Consider the following 21,215-nt stretch of genomic DNA (forward strand, 5'->3'; position numbering starts at 1 on the left):
TTCCAGCTAGACCATGAGGTGAACATAACATTCTCAATAACCGATCGTTGTTTCTAAATGGAGCCACAAATATAAGGCTTTTCAGAATCGCAAGTGACTTTCTTATCTTGCTTTTATTTTTTTTGTGTGTGCATTAAGATTCAGTCCCAGCACAGAAAATCTTGCATTACTACAGTACATGTGATGAAAGAAAGAAGAAACGTCACAACTGGTGGAAAACACAACACAGATTTTTGATCATAAATATTGAACATGTTTGGCATTTATAACCGCAACCGTTTTTGGAGCCTATTGTCAATACAAATTTACTCTCAACATTTCCCTGACCGCTGGAGTATGTCACAGGATAATTTTAAGAGTTATGATAATTGGGTGTTTACGATTCATGGTCGGAAAGGGGCAGAAGTGAGGCTGACAAGACTGATTATCACGTGGGTGGTCCTCTTAAGAGGGACAAATGTGAGATTTGGATTGTGTGAATGGTTGTATGCATTCTTAAACCACACCTTATGATGTAATGCATGCCAGATCTACACGTCTACAGCGTTTCTGCCAGTGTTATATCTTATATCCTCATGAATCCTCCTTGTGGTAGTGGCTCATACTTGACTTACGGTACTCAGGATTGTGTTGACAACTCACCCGGATGTTAGTTCCCAGCAGAGATTCAGCCCTCTCTAACTGCCGTGCAGTACACATAGACCGGACCTTGTGCACACACAGCAGTCGTATCTCTCCGTCACTCCGTGTCTGTCAGTAATGCACTACTGACCCCTCCCCAGCTCTGCGGACCTTGGGTTTTCCTGTGGCCTCAACCTGTTAAGTACATAGTCACGCGCACATGCAGACTGTGACCATACTGACCTTTACTTCGCAGAACGGGACTTGATTTCCAATATGGGTTTGTCTTACAGCACTCAGCCTCTGTCCCTTCTGCTCCACTCAAGCCTTCCGCCAGTCAGCGTTAATGTGATTAGGCGTGTGTGTCTACTTTCCTGCACGCACATCTACCGTCTTTGCTTTCTCTTTTTCATTCAACACTCTTACATTGTGATCATCACAGGGTTTGGGTTTTCAATGTTGTGGGTCAAACTTACACCCTCCTATCAATCTGATCTTGCTAGACTCAATTCTCCCAAACACTCCAAATACTGCTTAAATTGGATAAATGCAGTGTATGTGTACTTTTGGACTTCATAAAGTTTGAAGTTTGGGATGACAAGAATTGAAGAAAACAATGGTCTACTTGTTATAAACAAATGGATTAAAGCTCAGAAATCTGGAATTCAATTACTGAATTTAATATTTAGTTGCTTTCCATGGTTTCCTTTGACATTGCCAAGTAGTTAGGTCTTCAATGGATGCTCGAGGATCATGCGCTCCAACCTGGCTTTTTGGTTATTACTGACTGCAGGCACGAGATGAGCATGTGTCAAGGTAGTGTCGAGAGAAGCATTTAGATACTTTGCAGGCCCATTTATCTGAAGAGCCACGGGTTGTTTTTCAGCCAGCAGTGCCCACTTACAGCAATATTTACAACCAGTTTTTGGCAGGTGAGAGTAATTGAACAAGCGTTTGTTATTTGGCGAACAAATCTCTGGCACACTCTCAAAACTCCCCTTGTGCTGTAGTTTTTAACACTCAACTAATTGGACTATATTTAAGCAGCAGTTGTAATGTATTTAATGGGCAGGGGTCTCATTTTACTGCCTGGTGTTTTATTGTTCGTGTAAACAATTATTGCTGCTTTCAGCCTCTTATTACATGCATTTCATTTTATAAGTCATTTGATTATTTCCTGCCATGCACTTTATCTTTCATTGTTTTGACAACATTGAGATTAGATGTGGATTTCATTCTACATGATACGTGACCGTCTTTCCCCTATAACCTGATGGTAAAGACAAGCTATAGTGCTAGATGTAGTTGATGCACACGAGGCCAGTCTCGGGCTCATGTCTGTACTTATAAAGTCTTGTTCTTGTAGTATGTTTCACTAATAAATGAATCCAAGAGTTAGAATGTAACCACTTTAGTCTTTTGTTAGAGTTACACTGATCAAGTAGCAAGGATTTTGACCCCAAACACCGGAGAGTTTTCCGGTGCTTTTGTCAATATGTAGTGAAATGGAACCCGCCCTTTGCACTTGCCCTACCTCTGTCTTGTTCTTGACCTGGTCTTGTCTACAGCACTGAAAGTAGGTGCACGTAAAACCCAAAGGCAGTTGAATCTTTGTTCCCAAATAACCCCTAGTTTTATTGCACTTCAGTATGATGTTTCTGTGTTATTACCAGTCCACAGTATAAGATTGGTAGGTAGTCTTTTGTGTTTCAAAAAGGTGATCCATGCTGCTGTGTTTTACAAACAAGTGAAGAAAAGTAGTGAGCAATTCACCTAAAAGAATGCTGATTGTAAAGAATTAGTTTTTATTGTCTCATTAAAATACAGCAAGCAGAGATTTATACAGTTAGTCGCAATCTAAGCAGCACGAAAAAGACTCATTTTAGTTGATTACAAGTGGCGTGCAATTATGCCCTTGTTTTCTCCACAGTCTGGACTCCCCTTCTCTTTTTCCGATCACCAAACTGCAGACTCCTCACCGAGGAAAACCATTGTGCACTTTTTCTAACAGGCTGAAATCGAACTGCACATTTTTATGAAAGCTGGAGAAATCACAAGACTCAGCTTGACATGTAAAAACACAAGCTTCCGTTTAAATGGTACACAGTGCGCAATTATCTGTGCTCACTCGATGGCCTGTAATTTCTTGGAAAGGTGTAAACGGTGAATGGAAAGCACTGTTAATGGCTTCAGACTAGGAGCGAAGCGTTTTTGACTCAGCATGTTTCTATAAGCCTTTTCTGCTCTTGTTTCTGCTGTTGTCATGGCGAATGGCTGTTTTAGCATCGGCTTTGTTGGAGGACTGAAAGAAACAGGGACATCGGAGCAGAGTGTCACGGTGCCATGAAGCTACCAGCCTGTGTGGGTAAACCGGGCCAAGGGAAACAGCTGCCCCACACACAGCTCACAAAGAACGCCTATCTTTGACTCATACATACGCAGCTTAAGAGAAGTGCAGTTTCCACCGACATTGGCACAACTGTCCGCCGTGTGTTCGCTGCGCATCTGTGTGTCTCGCTGGTTGGCCTTGAAAGACGCACGTTGTTCTCACTCATGTCTGATGATTTCATGTGACAGGTGCATTCCTCTTAGCTTTTTATTAAAGCACATGGATCAATTAAGACTCACGGTGATGTGGGGCTGAAGCGCTCACAGCCTTCTACCCAGCATGCAGGTTCTTGCCAGGAAAGCCGAGCAAAGCTGGCCTGCATCGAGGCAGGCTGTGCCACGCATGGCTGAGTGTCAGTTACCAGACTGCCCAGTAATTCATGAGGCGGTTATGGTCGATACTACAACACAGTTGGATAAATAAGGTTTGGCAAGATGAGCGGGTCTTGCATTATTAATCAAGTGACTCATCACCCAGTCGGGTATTGTGAGAAATCTCAGGATCCTGTTTTTAGATTTTTATCCACAAGTAGTAGTGTCCTACTCTTCTCGTGATTTACACATCCTTGTTAAACATGTCTTTTGTGTTACATAGGGTAATAGCCAACCTTTAAAACATGGACGTAGAATTAAAATTCCAGGCCAGTGAAGGGACTTGTGAAGTACTAATGTCAGTTTTGTTTATTATTACTGCCAAAATGAAAGAAGAAAGAGAAGTGTAAGAAGACCAATAGGGAAGCAATTTAAAATAAACGTTTTTGACTACAGATAATGAAACTGTTTGACTATCCTACAATCTTGTATGTTGTAGTTTACTTGTTTATAGTTTATTTAATGATTATTAATATAGATTTTTGTGAAAGTAATTAAAATGTGAAAATAATATCAATCACATTAAAATTAATGAACTTGAATCACAGTGATCATTTTAATCAGAGATGCTTCTGTTTTACCTAATTGTGGGTGGAACTTGAACCGCACACTCGTCATTGTAGATGCTGCAAAAAATTGTTGTCGTGCAGTGTAAGATCTGTAATCTCAATCTTCAACATCTGTGTGATGGTCTTTGACACAAATAGCTTATAGGTCGGACATAAATAAACCTTGACCAGTGTGCTATAAAGAAACAAACTGAGTTGTGTTTATATCTGGCGTCCCAGCTACATGTAAGTGGTCTGAGACTTTTTGTAAGAGCGGTTGTACTATTAGGCAGCACTAGACACGTCACCCTGGACTCTAAAATTGGAGAATGTTAAATATTTAGAGTACAGATTAGTATTCACGTTGAGAGAAATGTAAGCATTTGAGACTGTATATACATTCATGCGCGGGGCGTCTGCACGTGGCCCCCTCTTCTGGCCTAACCCCTCTGAGTCTCGTCAGGTTAATAAAATAAACATACCAGTGGCAGTAGCTGGCATGTCAGACTCCCTTAGCTGTCATCAGCCATGTGTGTGCGTTATTTGATGCTTGTGTGAATCTATTTCCAAGGCAGACGCTGTCACTTTTAGCGATGGCTTGTCTATTAATGCCCCTCTCTGTCAACGTTGTTCCCTCAACACAATAGAGCACATATGGGACCCAGCATTAGCTCAGCGCCTTCTGGGTCGGGACTGTAAATGGTTGCCAATAACCAGGGCAATGTGTTGTGACTCTACATCGGTTGGTTAAATACTGAACCCCCGGTGGGACACTCGTGAAATTTGGAAGCTGGGCAACGGCTGTCGTGCGTTTGGAATGGGATGTTGTCATACTAAGGAAGTTTGGTAGGTACGTTGACTTGATTTCAGAGGAAGAAGCAACATATATGTTACAATTTTCCAGCACTTTTTTGTGACGTGAACATTTGTGTCCTTTATGATTCAACTGTTTAAGAAAGAAAACGGTGGCATGACGTACCAATCAAAAGTTGTATTGTCCAAATGTAAACAATGCTGTTTGAATGGGGTGTGAAACCGTGTATCAGCACATTAAGCTTCAAGGTTTGGAGCATATCATGTTTAGCATCATTTTGGGTTAACAGGATGCATGGGCTGCATTTGGCTGGATTCTTCATCCTAACTTGATTAGTGAGAGACTGAAGAGGATGTTGTTGGGTTGGTGTGTGCGTTTGTGTGGAGGCTCTTGTCCTCTAAAGGCTTTATAGTGTATGCCAAGCACAACACAGCTGCCCACCCACCCAATCTGTTCGTCTCTCTTATTCGCACACACATACCATCTCGTCTCCCTTTTTCTTTGAAGTTGGTCCTAGTCCACTAGAGTAGTACCGGGTCAGGATGGAGTGGGGGATTAACGAGACCTCTGGCATAGGCGGATGAAAGGATAGTGGGATGAATGGTCTTTATGAAGTGTTAGATGAGAGGAGTGAAGGCCAGGTGATGACGGCCGGTAGACTTTGGTTTCCTAAGAGGACACACAGATAGAGAGCCTGGATCTGAGGTCTAGATTAAAGACGGGATCAGTCCGGCACTGCTGATGTGAGCGGAGCATCTGATGCACTTCTTTTTACTTCCGTGTCAGAGGCTTCTGTTTCAGGTGAAGCTGTCCACTAGAGTCCTGCTGTAGGTTTGTATATTTGGATAGATTAAGTTTATGTATGGCGGAATTATGATCAGGAAATATCTGTGCGGATTATCTGATGTAGAGCTCGACTGACAAGTGTATTCATCATTGTCTCCTGAAAAAAGTAGACAATTACAAGTATTTTTTTCACAAAGCATTTTCACACGGGCCCACAGAAATCCTCAAAGCGCTCTGGCTTCTCCCATCAGGGGTTGCTATGGATATATATTAACCAACCTGCTCCACTTTATCCTGTCTCACCCATTCTCTAGAGTCACAACTGTCCTCTTTGTGCTGCCTACAAAAATCAGCCAATTTTAATGTGAACTCAACTATAAAACAGTTAAACAATAAACCAGAAAATAGCTTTATTTCATGTCAATAGCAAGTATTTTTTTTCATTTCATAACATTACTCAACTATAATAAACATCACAACAAAATATATTTTTTCTTTGCTATGTCAATCTTACGATTATGTTTTGGAAATATATATTTTTTAAATTATTTGTGGTTTCTACTATCTGATGACCATGGTGCCGTTGCAGTTCTAGGACAAACACAGGACTTCATAAAATGTTTTTTAAGTGTCATAATCCCAAATTGTCTTATTGTGGAAATGCAAGAGCTGAGACACAAGTTTCATTATTGCACAAACCCACTGTCCTGCGTTCCGACTCTTCATTTAAGCACATGCGCCGGGCGCACTACAGTGTTGAAGCTCCACGTCCCGCCACCGCGGTTCCTCGGCACATTAAGCAGGCAGTGATTGATCTGCATTATGATTTTTTCTTTTGCCTTCTCGCCAGTGATGGATGAAGATTTGTGAGTATTTGAAAAGTCGCTGTAAAATATGGAGGCGAGTGTGGGATGTAAAATAAACTTCAAGGAAAAGGCCATGAAGATGACCTGCCACCCATCCCTCAACCCATCTCCGAGTAAATGCACCTTTTAATGCAGCTATAAATCGCAAGCACTCTATCTCTTCCTCCAACAAATGTTAATAGGTGCTAATTGTTTGCATATCCTTAACCTTTCATTCTTTTCCTGCCCTCCTGCTATCTAACATTTCTCTTTAATGTGATTGTGTCTTTTACCAGTGGAGCTTGTAAACTAAAGCTCTGTCATGTCCCTCTTTAATCCTGACTCAACTAGACTCTTGGTTCTGTTCCTTCGGCCTGAACACAAAACCTCTGTCTGTACAGCGATGACAGCCTCAGAGCAGCGAGACATTTCTAACACCATCTTCAGTTACGATCCTCTCAAGAGGCCGTAAAGGAACCAGTGTGAATGAATAGAGGGAGAAACTGGAGACACAATGCCCACCTGTCCCCCCCCTTCTCTTCTTCCTCCTATCAACTCCCCCGTGACACGTTCTTCTCCGCTCCATTCTTCTCTGCTGGCATAAATTGTGTCCTCTTCCGATGACTTTTACCAGAGCAACCGGCTCAATCTCGATTCATCATCTGGCTTTGAAAATGATATCTAACTCCATCCTGCCTTGTGTTAGATCTGCAGTATACAAACTTCTTATTATTTTATGAGAAGCAGATGTGTTTATGTTCCTCTCCAGATTTTTTAGATTATGAGAACCCATTTCTTTATTCTCACATCTTTCTCTCTGTTGAGAACAGTTGCCTTTACTTGCCAAAATATCCTTTTGAATTCAAGTGTATTTGAAGTCACATTAGTGCTTCAGTCTTCTTCTGTCTTCTGCGATGTGACAGTCGAAGCATGTTAATGCTGGTTTTAGAAAGAAAGATCCATGTTTTTTTTGTCTTGTTCATGGTTTGCTGTATTGTCTGCATCAGTTGGATCTCAATTAGTTAGTTGGAAACAATGCTCATGCAGCCGTTTTGTGCAGTTCCCCTTTAAACTCTCGCCTTTTATTGTCTATGTAAGATGATTTGTTTTGGACATTATTTTGACTTAAACTTAAAACGAACAGACATGTGATCATAATCCATTCATTGTATAACTCATATAACACAGGCTTTGGGTGTTTGTTTTGTTGTTAATATAACTAAACAGGACCATTTAAGAACAAACTTTTCAATCCCAGCTTGATCTACGTTGTAGTCCTCTTCAACCCTACAAACTGTAAAACCTTATTTTTATTTGTTGGATAATGTTCGGTGATGAAGTTTGAGTTTGTGCTTAAGTAGAGATAGGCTTCAATGGATTCTGCTGTCAGCCATTACAGACAAAAGGAGTTTAACCCATTATATTCAGGTACTTTATGGCAACATATTTTGTAGGACAGAGTGGATTTTCTGTTCAAATATATAGAGGATGTGCCTGAAATGATTCCAAAATTTTGACCTTGCAAAATCTTTCCTTTTATTAAAACACTATTTTCATTTGAGATTCTGCTCGGCTGAGCCTCCAAAAATAGCTCCAAAAAGAGCATAGGTGATGGTGATAGGTGTTTTTCTGCTGTTTGGCTTTCAGTCAACTCAGGCTTTGATCAAAACAGTTCAATATCTAATTGTTGACATTTAATTCATGGACATCTAATGCCTTAACAGTTTGATTATTTTGTGAATATGTTTATTATACTGCGAACATAAATCACCCTACAAGTGATAGCATCTAACTATTACAGGATGACGTGCAGTGGCCAGTGTGAGGAGTTTTTCTTTGAATTAGGGAGAGCAAGATCCTTGTGATAATGAACCTTTCACTTTTAAATTAGAACCATGTGACCTCTTGTGGGGAGAGGATTTGCTCCCCATCTGCGATTGAATAGGACTTTTTTTCTCCTTTTACTGACTGGGTCTTCCACAGCACTTTGTCATGTAAAGCGGCCGTTATCTGGCTCCAGTTGGGGGGTAAAGGCGCAGCACAGAAATAGATGGCCCGGTCCCAGGGGAGTGCAGAGATTGACGCATGATAAGTGACAGTGATTGACATATTTTTTTAGTTGGTTAGCTGTTACCCATCCGCTTTTGTCTGAGGGGGAAACTTTAACCCCAACTGGCCACCTGCTTGCCTCTGACCCTGGACATTGCTGGACTCTAGAAAGTCCATGACAAAAAGCTAAGGTGCAGGTTAAAGATTTTTTTTGGTAGTTTTTTTTTCTGCAAAACATTCAGAGTTGAATTTAGTCACAAATAGGCGTTATTTTTATTCTGATCATGCGCCTCCCACCCACTGAGCACGCTTCAATTTCCAGCATGTCCTCTGGCTGTCCGCGCTGCTCCTTGAGCATTACATTCGTTTTGCCGTGTCTCATAAATGGCAGCCCAACAATGACAATTTAATGGACAAAATGCGAGCTGGGAAGTGTTGCGCTTTCACAAGACCTGATTTAATTTCCTTCATTCATGCTAAATTGGACCAGGGTGTCAGGGTAAATAAACACAATGTATCTAGACAGCAATAAAGGCCGTCAAACTGTGTGCGGGTGTGTGAATCAGCGCTGTGTAAAGCTTGCTTTTTTCATTCCCTCATGAACAGATATAGATTTATTGCACAGTGCTTTGCTAGCACTTTCGCCTGTGAACCTGTTTAGCCTTACAAATGGTGCAGTAAATAAAAAGTTGTTATTTATTGCTGCTTACTACTGTGCTATTTTGGGTTCAGGATCATTTTATTTCAGTCTGCGACACTGGTTGGGTGCATTCTGACCTTTTAATTAACAGTTTCTCTGCTCGCATTGCTGTTCAACCGATTGCTGCATTTGTGTCTTAGAAGACGGTTATTATTGAACATCAAATCAGCAGCTATATTATTGTCCACCTTTTTTTACGCTATACATCCTTCGCGTTAGCTGAGAATGAACCAAGATGGATATGAATACCTTAATTCTTGCAGAACATCTTTGCCATATAATTTTTCTAAATTAATGAATCGGTTAATGTTCCTCATTTCACAATGATTACACAATCATTACACAATGATTTTAAAATTATTAGCTTAATTTTTTTATTATTATCCAATGTCTTTTAGATCATTTCAGCATGATGTTTTAAGTATTCCAATTCATATTCTGAATGCAGGGGGTGGCACTATGTAAAATCTCCAACCCCATTTTTTATTGTAAGTTGCCAGGGCAACTAAGTAAAACCAGATCTTGACCCAATCTCAGTCCGCCATGTGACCTTTTGTTCTAGCGAGTCTGCTGACTTCAACTTCCTCTGCACAAGTGAAGCTTTCGTCTGCACACAAATCCCATTTCCATATCGTAAATAGTTGTCCCGAGGGTGATTATTTGTTTTGTTAAATTGTGTAATTAACTTGTCGACCGAGTGATATTTGTAGGTTTCCCACCACATTCTGAATCCTTTTTTTTGCCCACTGATGCTCTGGCAGTGTGGAGTAATTGTGTTGTCCATGAAATAATTGTTAGGTTGACAAATAATTGCTTTGTTTGAACGCTCTTATTTGTTGTCAAGGGGTCCACGATGCCACTGTCGACTGTTTCCCTGATTCTGAATAAACATATTAGCCTCCTGTCTGTGTTTAGACAACTTGGCCTGTTAGTTGGCTTCAGTCACGGATGCACATGTGCTCCCTGTAACCTTATAAGACACAGCCACAAGTCATGTGTCATCATATTCATCGGGACGCAGCACGTTTATTAAAACAGCCTGTATAAGCAAGCAGGCTGTGGATCAAAATTGTGCTGCGTTTAGATATGCTTGTTAGTTTGACTGTCAGCCAGAGAGAGACTTGACCTTACATGATCTGCACAATCCACTCTGTTATTGCTGTCATCAGCCTGAGTCATGTTGGTGGAAAACGAGTCTCTCTGCTTCAATAGCCAAGTGCAGCAGATGGAATCTCCTGGTAGAACAGCGGCAGTGTATCTCTGACATCAAGATAATAATCATCTAGCTGGCGACCGCGTTGAAAAATGTGGAATTTTAGCAGGAAGCTGCAGGCTAATGCCACTGATGCAACGTCAGATTTGTTGTAAGTGACTGGCCCACGAGGTTTTACGTGCACCAGCGTCAAATGAGGACACGCATGTTTAGCCAGAGTCCTGTTCTGGCCTTAGCACAAATCGCCAGGGCGTCCCCGACAGTCGTCTGCCAGCAGGCACTTGAACATTGCCACCAGCTGCAGACGATTCGATGCCAGGCTGTGTTAACCACCGGCCGCCACACAGGAGCCACTTTGTTTCTCCCTTCTGTGCTGCTTCATTTCAACGATAAACCTTGATGAAAGACTATATTGGTTGTTGTTCAGTCGTGCGTGAAAGAGAGAGCATTTCAATGTCCATCTTTGTTGACAAAACTGAACTCGATTGATGATCTTGATGAAGGGTCTAGTGTGATGCCCTAAAAGTAGGGTTGTTTGGAGCTTGCAATGTGCTAAAGTGTGTGTCAGTAGTTCCTTTCTCTTATTGCTGCACAATGTCAAACATTTCTGATTCTCTCTGTTATATATTGGGTCTTTCCTCCATCTATATTCCCTCCCTTTACAATTTTTTACGCACAAAAAAAACCCCCATCAACTTCTTGGATTGTGTCATAAAATAGACCACCATAAAGTCCTGCATGAAAATGTGGACAATTGAAAATGAATTTGCTTGTCTTTATGTTATGAGAATAAATATCTTATGTATCATTGTTGAATTAGCACCTCATTTAAAGTATGCAGCTCTAGTGATGTCAAAAAGTCATTTAATCTACAACAGCTGAGTCTAAGAGTGGAATCCTTTGGAATAGAGGTTGAACATCTTCATCCGTGTCAAGTCCCGTCACTGGGATCATCACTTGAACGTGTGTGTCAATACGTTGCTGGAAGAGTTGAACAAAATTATGCCAACCAATGTATCAATCCGCTATACGCTCCACATGTGTGGCCAACCTTATTCACATGCTCAGCATTGTTTCATGTTGTAGCGGAGGGAGGAATTAATGAGAGCCGCAAACTTGCTCCCAGAATATTTCGGCAAGAGCAAATGAGTTCACACCCTCAGGCTATGAGTTGTTGTTGAGTAAATCTGTCTACGTGCACACGCGTGATGGTGCTTCCTCCTGTCTCATTGTTCGCAGCCATACCTGCTTGGATTCCAGACATAATCCAGCAGCTGGTCGGATCAGTCTGACTGTTCAAGGCTAACAGGACTTTGGTAGTCTCCCTCAGGCGTGGCCCTCACAAACCACCATTTTTTATTTACAAAATAAAACTGAATAGCATTCAACTGTTGTATAAACTGTCTGGATCGAAATGTATACGTTAGTCTGCTCGCCTGCAGGGTGTTCCTGTCAGACAAGGCACAAGGCTAATGGGGTTACTCTGTTTCCTGTTACTGCTTTCCGGTCCCTTTTTTTAGCGGTTAGGGTGACTTTAGTGTTGCAGCTCTGCATTGTATATTTGCTTTAACCATCAATAGTTATTTGGGTGTAATGGAGTTCAAATGGCAATCAATGTAACATCTTGTGTGAAAACTTGTATGAGAGAAGTTATTACAGTGACCCACCAAAATCACCATTTACAAGCTGGGCAACACGAAAGGATCATTATACAACAAATATTTGGGCCATATTTCGTAAATAAATTATGACAATTAATGGTTGTCACTCCCAAAATAGTCTTCTGTGAAACAAAAAGTATTTTCTTTGAAGTTATGACAGCTGTGGAGAATCCGTTTAAATTGGCGTGTGTGTGTCTCAGTCTGTAATGGAGTGATATTACATTGTTCCATCCACAGTGACATCATTAATGTCCTGTCGTAGTTCTATTAGGATTTTTATGATCTCCCTTGAAATGGTTGCACTGTGATGTATAACTCTGAGTACAATCAAATGGCAGTATGAGCCCATGAGTGTTGCTATATCCCCCCATCATCAGAAGTTATGTCTCATTTGTCTTGGCGCAGCAGCTGCTGTGCGGAGGTGAGAGGGTTAGAAGTGCCATCCTGTTAAGAGGGATCAACTGCAGGTTTGACCAGAGCACGCAGGGAATTGCAGCCAGGCAGAAGAGCTATTCCCACCGCCGACCGGATCAATGAGAGTATTTGTGAGGCGCTGTCAATTGCTAATCACGTGAATGTGCTAGGAGTCCAGTGAGGCAGAATCCAAATCATATTGTGACAGTGTTATTATTAGAATGGTTGCGCAGCACTTAGGCAAAAGTGTCTGTATGAATTTGTGTCAATCGCTTGGAGCACTTCATAGCTGAGTCATCAAATATTCACAAGCGTTACATTCGATTCAATATCCTTTATTTGTCCCACCGTGGTCCCTCACACCTGAGAGTGTAAGTGAAGACCAAATATAATTTAACACAACCGTACATTTTAAGAACGAAAACCAGAGTTACAGCAGACCACGTGTTTTTCTCAGTATTGAAGTGTTCTTTTTTTATACAGTTTTTTAAAATACATTGTGGAGAACCAGAGGCCCTGATACGCCAGATATGTTTCATATTGGCTGCATTTTCCTGTTCTCTTGATCATGTGATAACTGCAATAGACGGATAATTTTGGGGAATACAAACATGCAGAAGGTCATTTAACCTTTTGATTTATGTTCCTGATATTGATTACTTTTTTTTGTCATCCATGGTGCCAAGGATCAAGTCAGCTTGTCTTTCATCTAATGTTGCCACATTAAAAAAAGAGTATTGTGTGATTTTCAATATTTTGAAACTTGACCTGTTCCACGAGGCTTTTCATTGACTTCGGCCCTGAACAATCGCCTTACCTCGAGATTGACATGGCTATGTCGCAAGCGTCAAAAATAGAACAGCCTAGTATTTTAGGACAAAATCTGTGCCACATCACATGGAATGCTTCAGAAACGTGGCGCCAGATCCCCTTTCATAGTCATAGATGTTGCATCTGTAGGGAATCAAGCAGGTCATGAGCATGAAACCTGGAGATAGTATATAAGCTGTGGATGTGTGCGAGGATGGGGCGTAACATAGAGTGTCAACTGTTGCAGTGCATCATGGGATCAGATTTTTTTAATTACCTTCAGCCTTAATTCTCGCAAATTCAGCCTTGAGTTTAACACGTCTGAGTTAGCCTGTTGAACCTTGTCTAGACTTCAGAAAAAATGCACAAAGGTATTTCTAGTGATGTGACATTTATCAGGAGTAAAAACCAAACTGTGTGCGTTTAACAGCACTCTTTTTCCCTCTGTCGGTGCTTGGCTCCTGCCAAGCCATTGGCGTTCTCTGCTTGGCAGAGTGATGCACGGCAGTCTGTCAGTGTCACAGCTAAAATGATTGACAGTGAAGAGCTCAAGGATGGTGTGTGTGCTTGTGTATTGTAAGCATCATTTTCTTGTAATAAAGTGTAAGAATGATTTCAGCCTGTTTCCTGCTTTCTGGATGTTTAAAATACAACCTCCTGTCATATGCTGATAGAGTCCCTCCACCAACCCTTTTTTTTCTCCACAACGGAAAAGAGAATTGGTTAAATTAAAAGTATATTTGCTTAAGGAAATAAGTAGTTAAATAGAATAGAAACACAAGCACCCTTTCCACCTCTCCTCTCTGTACACATTAAAGAGGAGGCCCCATGGCTTCACGCACACACACATTCACCTAGGCACACATTCCAGTGCAGTGAGCTTGTGGGGTAATGAGGCGATTATATAGGGTCTCATGTCCCCGGCAACCCCACGAGCTTGCTCTGTCCGTCTCTTCGCTGATCGCCAAGCATCCGTTGGACTTGGCTCTATAAAGGACGAGGAGTTCATAGCGGAAAATGAGCCTGAAGGGGTTTTGTACTTTCAACTTGAGAAGAAGCTGATGGTTTTCAATCATTTTGCTGGTGCAATTGAAGGTCTAGTCTGCTGTAAATCCATACTGGAAAGGGAGTTGTAGATGCTTCCTGGAACACAGTGCCGCTCAAAAGTTGGTTGTGTCAGCAGCTGACGTCTGATGGTGACCTGGTTGTTTAAACATGAGACGTTTTGTTGCTGTTTTTGTTTAAGTGAATTAGCTGAGCCACTCATGACTATGTCACAAACACCTGTCCTTCTTTTTTTGCTCATTTTTCATGCCATTGTCACAGTGCCAGGATTAGATAGTGATGATGATCGGCACATTACAGCTTTAACTGCAAAATCAAGCAGGGACATTAAGGGGATCTCTTCTGAGCTTACCAATAACCCGATGAGATGATTAAATTCATATTAAATAATGTGATTATAATACTGGGCAAACTGGTTCTAATTTTATTTGAGGTTTGTTTTTCTTGTAAATTACGTGGAAATTCTAGTAGAAAACTTATTGACATTGACGTAAGTTAACCATGTTGGTTGCTTCTGCTGGCTCTATGAAACTGACTTTTGCAAGTGGTTATTATTAACAGCATTAACAGTGTGTACTTAAATGTTTGACTCTGCCCACTAAATACTATACTATAAGTGTTGGTGACAATTTTTTTTTCCATATCATTTTAGTTAGCCAGTTATTCTAAGTGAAGATGTCTCCCATATTCGTCATCCACTTATGAGCACCAGACCAAGTGGACCCAGTCATTTATTTTTGAATTGAATCACTGTTATCAGTGACATCTGTATTATGATGTCACATCCTCGCGGGCAGTCATCTGGCCCACATGTGTGTGTGGGGGGGAGAAGCAGTATGGAGTGATTAACTGGAGGAAGGAAGGTAAAAATCTGGGCAAATACTCTCCTGACTACTGGATACAATAAAATCAAGCTTTAAAAATAACTTTATTCTGCTATTGATGCATCTCTCCCCTTATCTCTCTGTCCCTTCACCGAGAGGAATCGTGTGCTAGAATAACAGATTTGGAGACACTTTTGTGGAGCAGATCGCAGGCTGGCGAGTGGCCCACATTCCTCCACCATGACATCCGCACAGTCAGGACCAGCGCTGGGATGGGATATTTTTAGAACAGCGGATGTAAATGCTAAGAAAGTAAACAAAAGCACCATCCTATTTTTTGTACGTCATGAAAACAGTGCTCTTGCTTGGAGCAATAGTGTTAATTCTGCATGGGAAGACCAAAAAGCAAGTCCAGCACCGTACAAAATCAACCGCCTTGTTCCAGATTAAACGAAATATGTCTGTTCATATTAATAGAAGATAAACTCTTGTTCAGATCTTAATATACCCTCCGTACTTATTATCGTTAAAGATCAGTTTTACGCTCACTCTAGTGTTTTCAATGTGCTTCTGTGCTGTTAAATTTTAACAATGAGGTTTGTCAAGCTGTCACAAGTGAAATATGTTGTGACTGTTATTAGCCTGAACTGAATCTTTAACTGCTGGCTTGTAGTGTCTCAACAGCCCAGTCAACCTGTCCTTTTAGTCTTTATGGGCAAATAAGGATAAACGCTGTCTCTCTGGAGAACGGGTAGAAGCAGAACTCAAAATAATGCTGTGTCGTAAATCATAACTAATTTCATTAGTTATTCATTTCCTATTGAGTTATTCATTAATTGTTGTTGTGATTTCATGTCTTTATTGTGTGTGGCGTGTTTTATCTATTGCAGCGGTCACACAGGGAAATTTTGACCGAGAGGTACTGTGTGTCTCTGTGATATAGGATATTGCTGTGTGTTTCCATTGCCAAAAAATCCCTCCATTTTTTATCTGTATCGGTCAAAATTGATGACAACCTAAACTGACCTGAAGTGATCCAGATGTTGCTGCCTTTGTTCTTGTGTAAAACCGTTGATGGATGAAGTTGTTTTCTTTCCGTGGCGTATACCTACCAGCACGTTTGGTGTATTTAACATGGACAAGATAGAGCAATGTTGTATGTCTCCAAGATTATTTTTAAAGGTGTTTTAATATTCTAGAGTTATGTCAAGAAAGTCGCTTGACAGGAACGTCACTCTTCAGATGTGACTGTGCGCTGACTTCTCCCTCTGGTTTTCATCTTTATCACAGTAAAGTATTTCAAGAGGAGGCCCAGCGGGAAAGGAATTACGGAGGTATAGTCTCAGAGTCGTGTCTGTCTGCTTTTTCCTCGACGCGTGTGTGACAGGAGGAGAGACGGAGCCAAAGATGTAATGATCTCATTTGGCATTTTCAAGCTCGCTCTCCCCATGGATGCCCTAAAAGGTGTCTGTCTGTCGCATGGTTGTGGATTTTTGCAAGCAGGATTACCTGTGTACTCCAAAGACGTTGGGGGCAGGGTTGCTGGGTGACAGCGTAACTTATCTGTACACAAATACACACAGAGACACACTCACACCTCATTAGTGTGTTTCCGCCAGTTGTTAAGGAGCTGGTCGGAGTGTGGATGTGTGTGTCTGTGCCAGGTAGAGATCTGCTGGTGGGGGCTTTTTCTAAAGAGAGAGCTGGCAACACTTTCCAAACATGAATAGGGAGAAGAATTGGATGTTTTATTTCATGATTGTCCCTCATGACTTCATGATCTTATCATCTTAATCATAATTTGGACATTGGCCAAGTTTGGACCTCGAGCCACAACCAGGCCTCTGTTTTTACGTCTCCAGCCCCATGAGATCAGTGTCACACTATGAAAGGAATGTGTCATTGCTTTTTGTTCTGACAGTTCCAAGTGCATGATATTCAAGATAATGCTTCTTTATATTTCTATAGCGTCTTTATTGATCATTCAATACATTTTATTTATAGCTGTTTTTGTTCTTTGATTCACCTACTTTTTATTTGTTGGATATTTTTCCTCAGTAATCATGTGCTTATGCTTTAAATATGTTTTCTGAAAAAGTTTTAAAATTCTTTAATCTTATCATGAGCTTTCTCATCTGATTGTGCTGTCTTTTCACAAATAATGTTGTGATTATCAATATATTTATTTTGGCGGTCCCTCGCCACAGTTTCAATTTAGCTGATGTTTATTTCAAATTAATAGTTTCTTTCTCTCGGCTTTAACCAATATCCGTCAGTGTCACTCCCCAAGCCCTTGATTCTTTATTTATGGAGTAAATATTTGTGGCTTTTTGCCAACAGTTGCGATGACATCAGTGTGATGAAAAGTTGACGAAGTTCATCATCTGATGTGACCCACATCAGCTCTGTTGTGCTTGTGTGTTATGACACTGATGCCTTCATGAGCTCAGAACTGTCTAGGTGGTGCTTATTTGGCCGTGTGCCACACTCAGCGAGAGAAGATGCCAGGGAGGCGTCTAGGTAATAGGTGTGCGCCCGGATGCTGCACACGCAAGCATGCACACACACAGTGGATAGATTACGTTATATTAACTGTAGGAGAAACTGGCATAATTGAATAGGTGCCTGTGTGGAGTGTGTGTACCTTTGTGTGTGTTTTGGGGTGTGTATTTACAGACCTGCTCAAGTGTGGCGGTGTAATGAGGTAGTGCATGCTACACAAAAACACACCCTATCAACCACTGTCAGAGGCTGCAAAGCATCAGTGCTCTCAACAATGCACTCCACACTCTGTGCGCATTATACCTGTGTGTGTGTGCCATACACTGGCATACGTGGCTGTCAGCCATCAGCCCCATCACATGCAGACACCCAGCATTTCATCTTGGACCACGCCTCCACTGCCAAATCTCTGCGGAGACCTCTTCCCCAAGGCCCAGAGCAGACCTGGGAAATCAAACATTAGCCTGTAGGAGCTCATTTCACTCTGCTGAAGAGACGCGGAGATGATAAACACACGGCCTTCACTCTTGTCAATACTGTCAAAACGTATAAAGAGTTGTGACTTGAATGAAGTGAGTGAATCAGGTCATATTGTTTGTGTCTTTGTCAAGAGTTTTAAGCTCTTTAACTTGAGTATATCCCAGTTTGGTTTCTTGTCTAACATCCAAATGCAGCAGCCATATAAGAAATCCCTCATCAACCCCCCTAAATTGTCAGATGGTCCAAGCTTTGCAACACTTGTTTAGAGATATTTAAGAATGATAATAGATGCGGTCAGTTACAGAGAGTTTTGGGGATGCCAAATGAACTAGTGTATTTGCTTCTTGTCCTAAAATAATCTAATTTTGAAAAACAGCGTCACTCATCCTCCAGTTTTGCTGCTGAACACTTTTGGTGTATATGGTTCTCCGAAAACTATACAAGATTGATGCATTTCGTGGCATAGTATTTAACCTGTGATGATGTTTGTTGTGTAATAATGGCATCTTGTCGTGTCCTCTTGTTCACCCATAATTATCTGGACTCTTCTGTCTCACCAGCAGAGACTAGCAACACATGACCCCTCAGTCCCTTGATGCTGTTTTCATTGGCTTCTCACCGATTCATCACTGCTATCAAAGCTTTGTGTGGAGACGCAGCCCTTAATGTATTGTTATGCTAATGCAGTCCCCTGTGTGTTGCTGTAAGCTAATGCTATGTTATGCTAATATGGCAGCGGCACTGTAGACTTCTTGTGAGACTGAAAGAGATCTTTACAACTACAAGCATTCTCTGTGATGTTTCATTTCTCCATTTTACTGTAGAATAAGCAGGGATGTACAGTATGCTGTATTCCCACCGACTTTCTGATAGAATCTCAAGTGTTATTGTGTACTCATCCCCTCTTTCCTTCTGCTTCTTCAGGATGACAGCGATGGGATCCCGTGGTCGGAGGAGCGGATGATGCGGAAGGTGCTTTACCTCTCCCTAAAGGAGTTCAGGAGTGCACAGAAACGGCAGCTGGATGGTGATGGAACCACAAACTCCGACGGTGAGCTCCTTTCACGGAACAAATGGGTTTGGAAAGTTTAAAAAGTTTTTGTGAAGCGTTTGCTTTTTGTTCAGCCGGGCGTAGTTGAAGCCAGCAGGAATGGAGTGATGTTGCGTTGATACTTCAGGTGGCTTAGTTGTTGTCTTATTATGATGAGTAATAATAATGATAATATTTAAAAAGCTTTTAATGTTTGCATATACCAACAGTGTTAAATGAAGGAAATAGTTGACACGCACAACTATTGTTATGAGTCATTAATTTTGTGTTTGACCTGACCTAAATGTCGCGCTCACCGTTCCCTCGTCTGGTCCTCTCAAGGTTTCTGCCGCAAAACTAGGTAGTCTTCTTGCACTGTACGATTATTGAAAAGTCTGAGCTTTTTTTTTAGAATGTGTATGTGAACATAAGAGAAGGTTTGAGTCAGAAAGACTGGATATATTTGCTTTGTTTTTAATGTAACATTCTTAATGGCATTACAATGGAGAACTTAGATCATAGGTTTTCAGCTGAGTTGACTATCTTTTAGGGATGGGAATAAAAGAAAGTTAAATGATTGAAGAATGTTATCCAACTCTGGATTGGACACTCATGGACTTCAGCCATGAGATGCCAGAGCTCATCAAAGCAAACAGAAATGTAAACATTTTGACATGACGGTAAACAACCGTGTAATAATGATGCTTGATTTTGCTTTTTTTTTTAAGAACAAAAATGGCTTCCTGGTTGTGGTGTGCCTTGTTAACAAAAATAACAACCAAGCACAGTAAGCACAACAGAACAAACCGCCACTCTGTCTTTGTTTGACACGGGTGCTTGTACACAATGAACGTCAGCCAGCCAGAAGTCTCGATGTGACTTCACACGTGCCTCAGAAGCTATTCTCAGCTGACACCAATGAACCTAGACACTGAATGAAGGGAAAAAAAGGAGCCTCTGAAAGTTCACAGCCAGCAAAGGAAGCAGCCAGTCATCAACAGGCAGCGGAGGAGACAGACGCGATAGATGATTCTGAATGCACAATGGTGTTTTCTTTATGATATTTCTATTCACACCTTCCTTCATTTCTGCATGTGCTTATTGCCTTGTGGCTGTTATTACTGTGTTTATGTGTGCGTCTGTCTCAAAGCTTCCACTCCACAACTCCTCTGGGCCTTTTAAGCCGCCGCGGGTAGCTGACCTTATCGGCTGAATAAAAATGACTCATTACAGAGCGGCAGCGGCCCCGTCACACTGGGGGTAACGACAGCAGCCCGAGCTGACACAAAAGGGATCCGGCTCTGAATGGACCGTCCCCGCTGTTTTAGAGTACTGTGCGCTTGCAAAGCTTTGGAGGTTGTCGCGGCACAGTTCCCCGTCTCGCAACAGACCTTGCGGTGGAATCGTCAGCCATTTTGGAGGATCATGCTCAGCGTGTGCTACATCTTGAATTGGAAGCCCCTGCTGTTTTAGAAGCCGGTGTGTTTGAACGACGAGGCTTATGTTTGGTCCAGACATGTGCTGTAATATTCAGCCGAGATTTAAGCAACATTTTCATGTTTAGGGCTTAAAATGTAGAGTCTTGGCGGCACATGTCCATTGTACTCTTTATGTCCTCTGCTGCTGGCCACTGTTTTCAAACTCTTCAATTAAAACAAGAAAAGTATAGACAAGCGAAATCCTTAAAAAAATACGACTGTCTTAAAGCAGATGAATTAACAGTTTATCATTCTGAACATGGACACAGGATAAAGTAGTAATAAATCAACGTATCAACAGATACTTTTCTAGCTAAAATAGTCGCAATTGTCTACTGAATTTGTTCATTTCCTTTCTTTACTGACCTTAAGCAGGACACATCAGCAATCATGTTAGTGAGTACAGAATATTTATAAGTGCAATTAAAGGGCTTTATTATGTGTTTCTAAAGACAAACAAGGCACATATTAAAGTAATGAAGCCAATATTGACACTTAGTACACAGTTCAAACCCTGTGATGATGAATGAGAAATGCAGGGTCGTTATATAGAGAGAAATTTACTCTGCAAATTTGATACATTAGTGGTTAGCAATTGTGTATTGGTGATTTTTA

General features: G+C 41.3%; 1 protein-coding gene across 1 annotated transcript in view; it reads left to right on the top strand.

The window, feature by feature from the left end:
• The window catches only part of jarid2b (jumonji, AT rich interactive domain 2b), a 78,059-nt gene that overhangs the window by 15,617 nt on the left and 41,227 nt on the right, over positions 1 to 21,215 (top strand). Inside the window, exon 3 of the mRNA XM_053864104.1 lies at positions 19,017 to 19,143. Within this exon, the coding sequence (XP_053720079.1) occupies positions 19,017 to 19,143 (127 nt within the window). The remainder of the gene's footprint in view (positions 1 to 19,016; positions 19,144 to 21,215) is intronic.

The sequence above is a fragment of the Synchiropus splendidus genome, chromosome 4 (genome assembly GCF_027744825.2).
Source record: "Synchiropus splendidus isolate RoL2022-P1 chromosome 4, RoL_Sspl_1.0, whole genome shotgun sequence".
NCBI lineage: Eukaryota > Metazoa > Chordata > Actinopteri > Syngnathiformes > Callionymidae > Synchiropus > Synchiropus splendidus.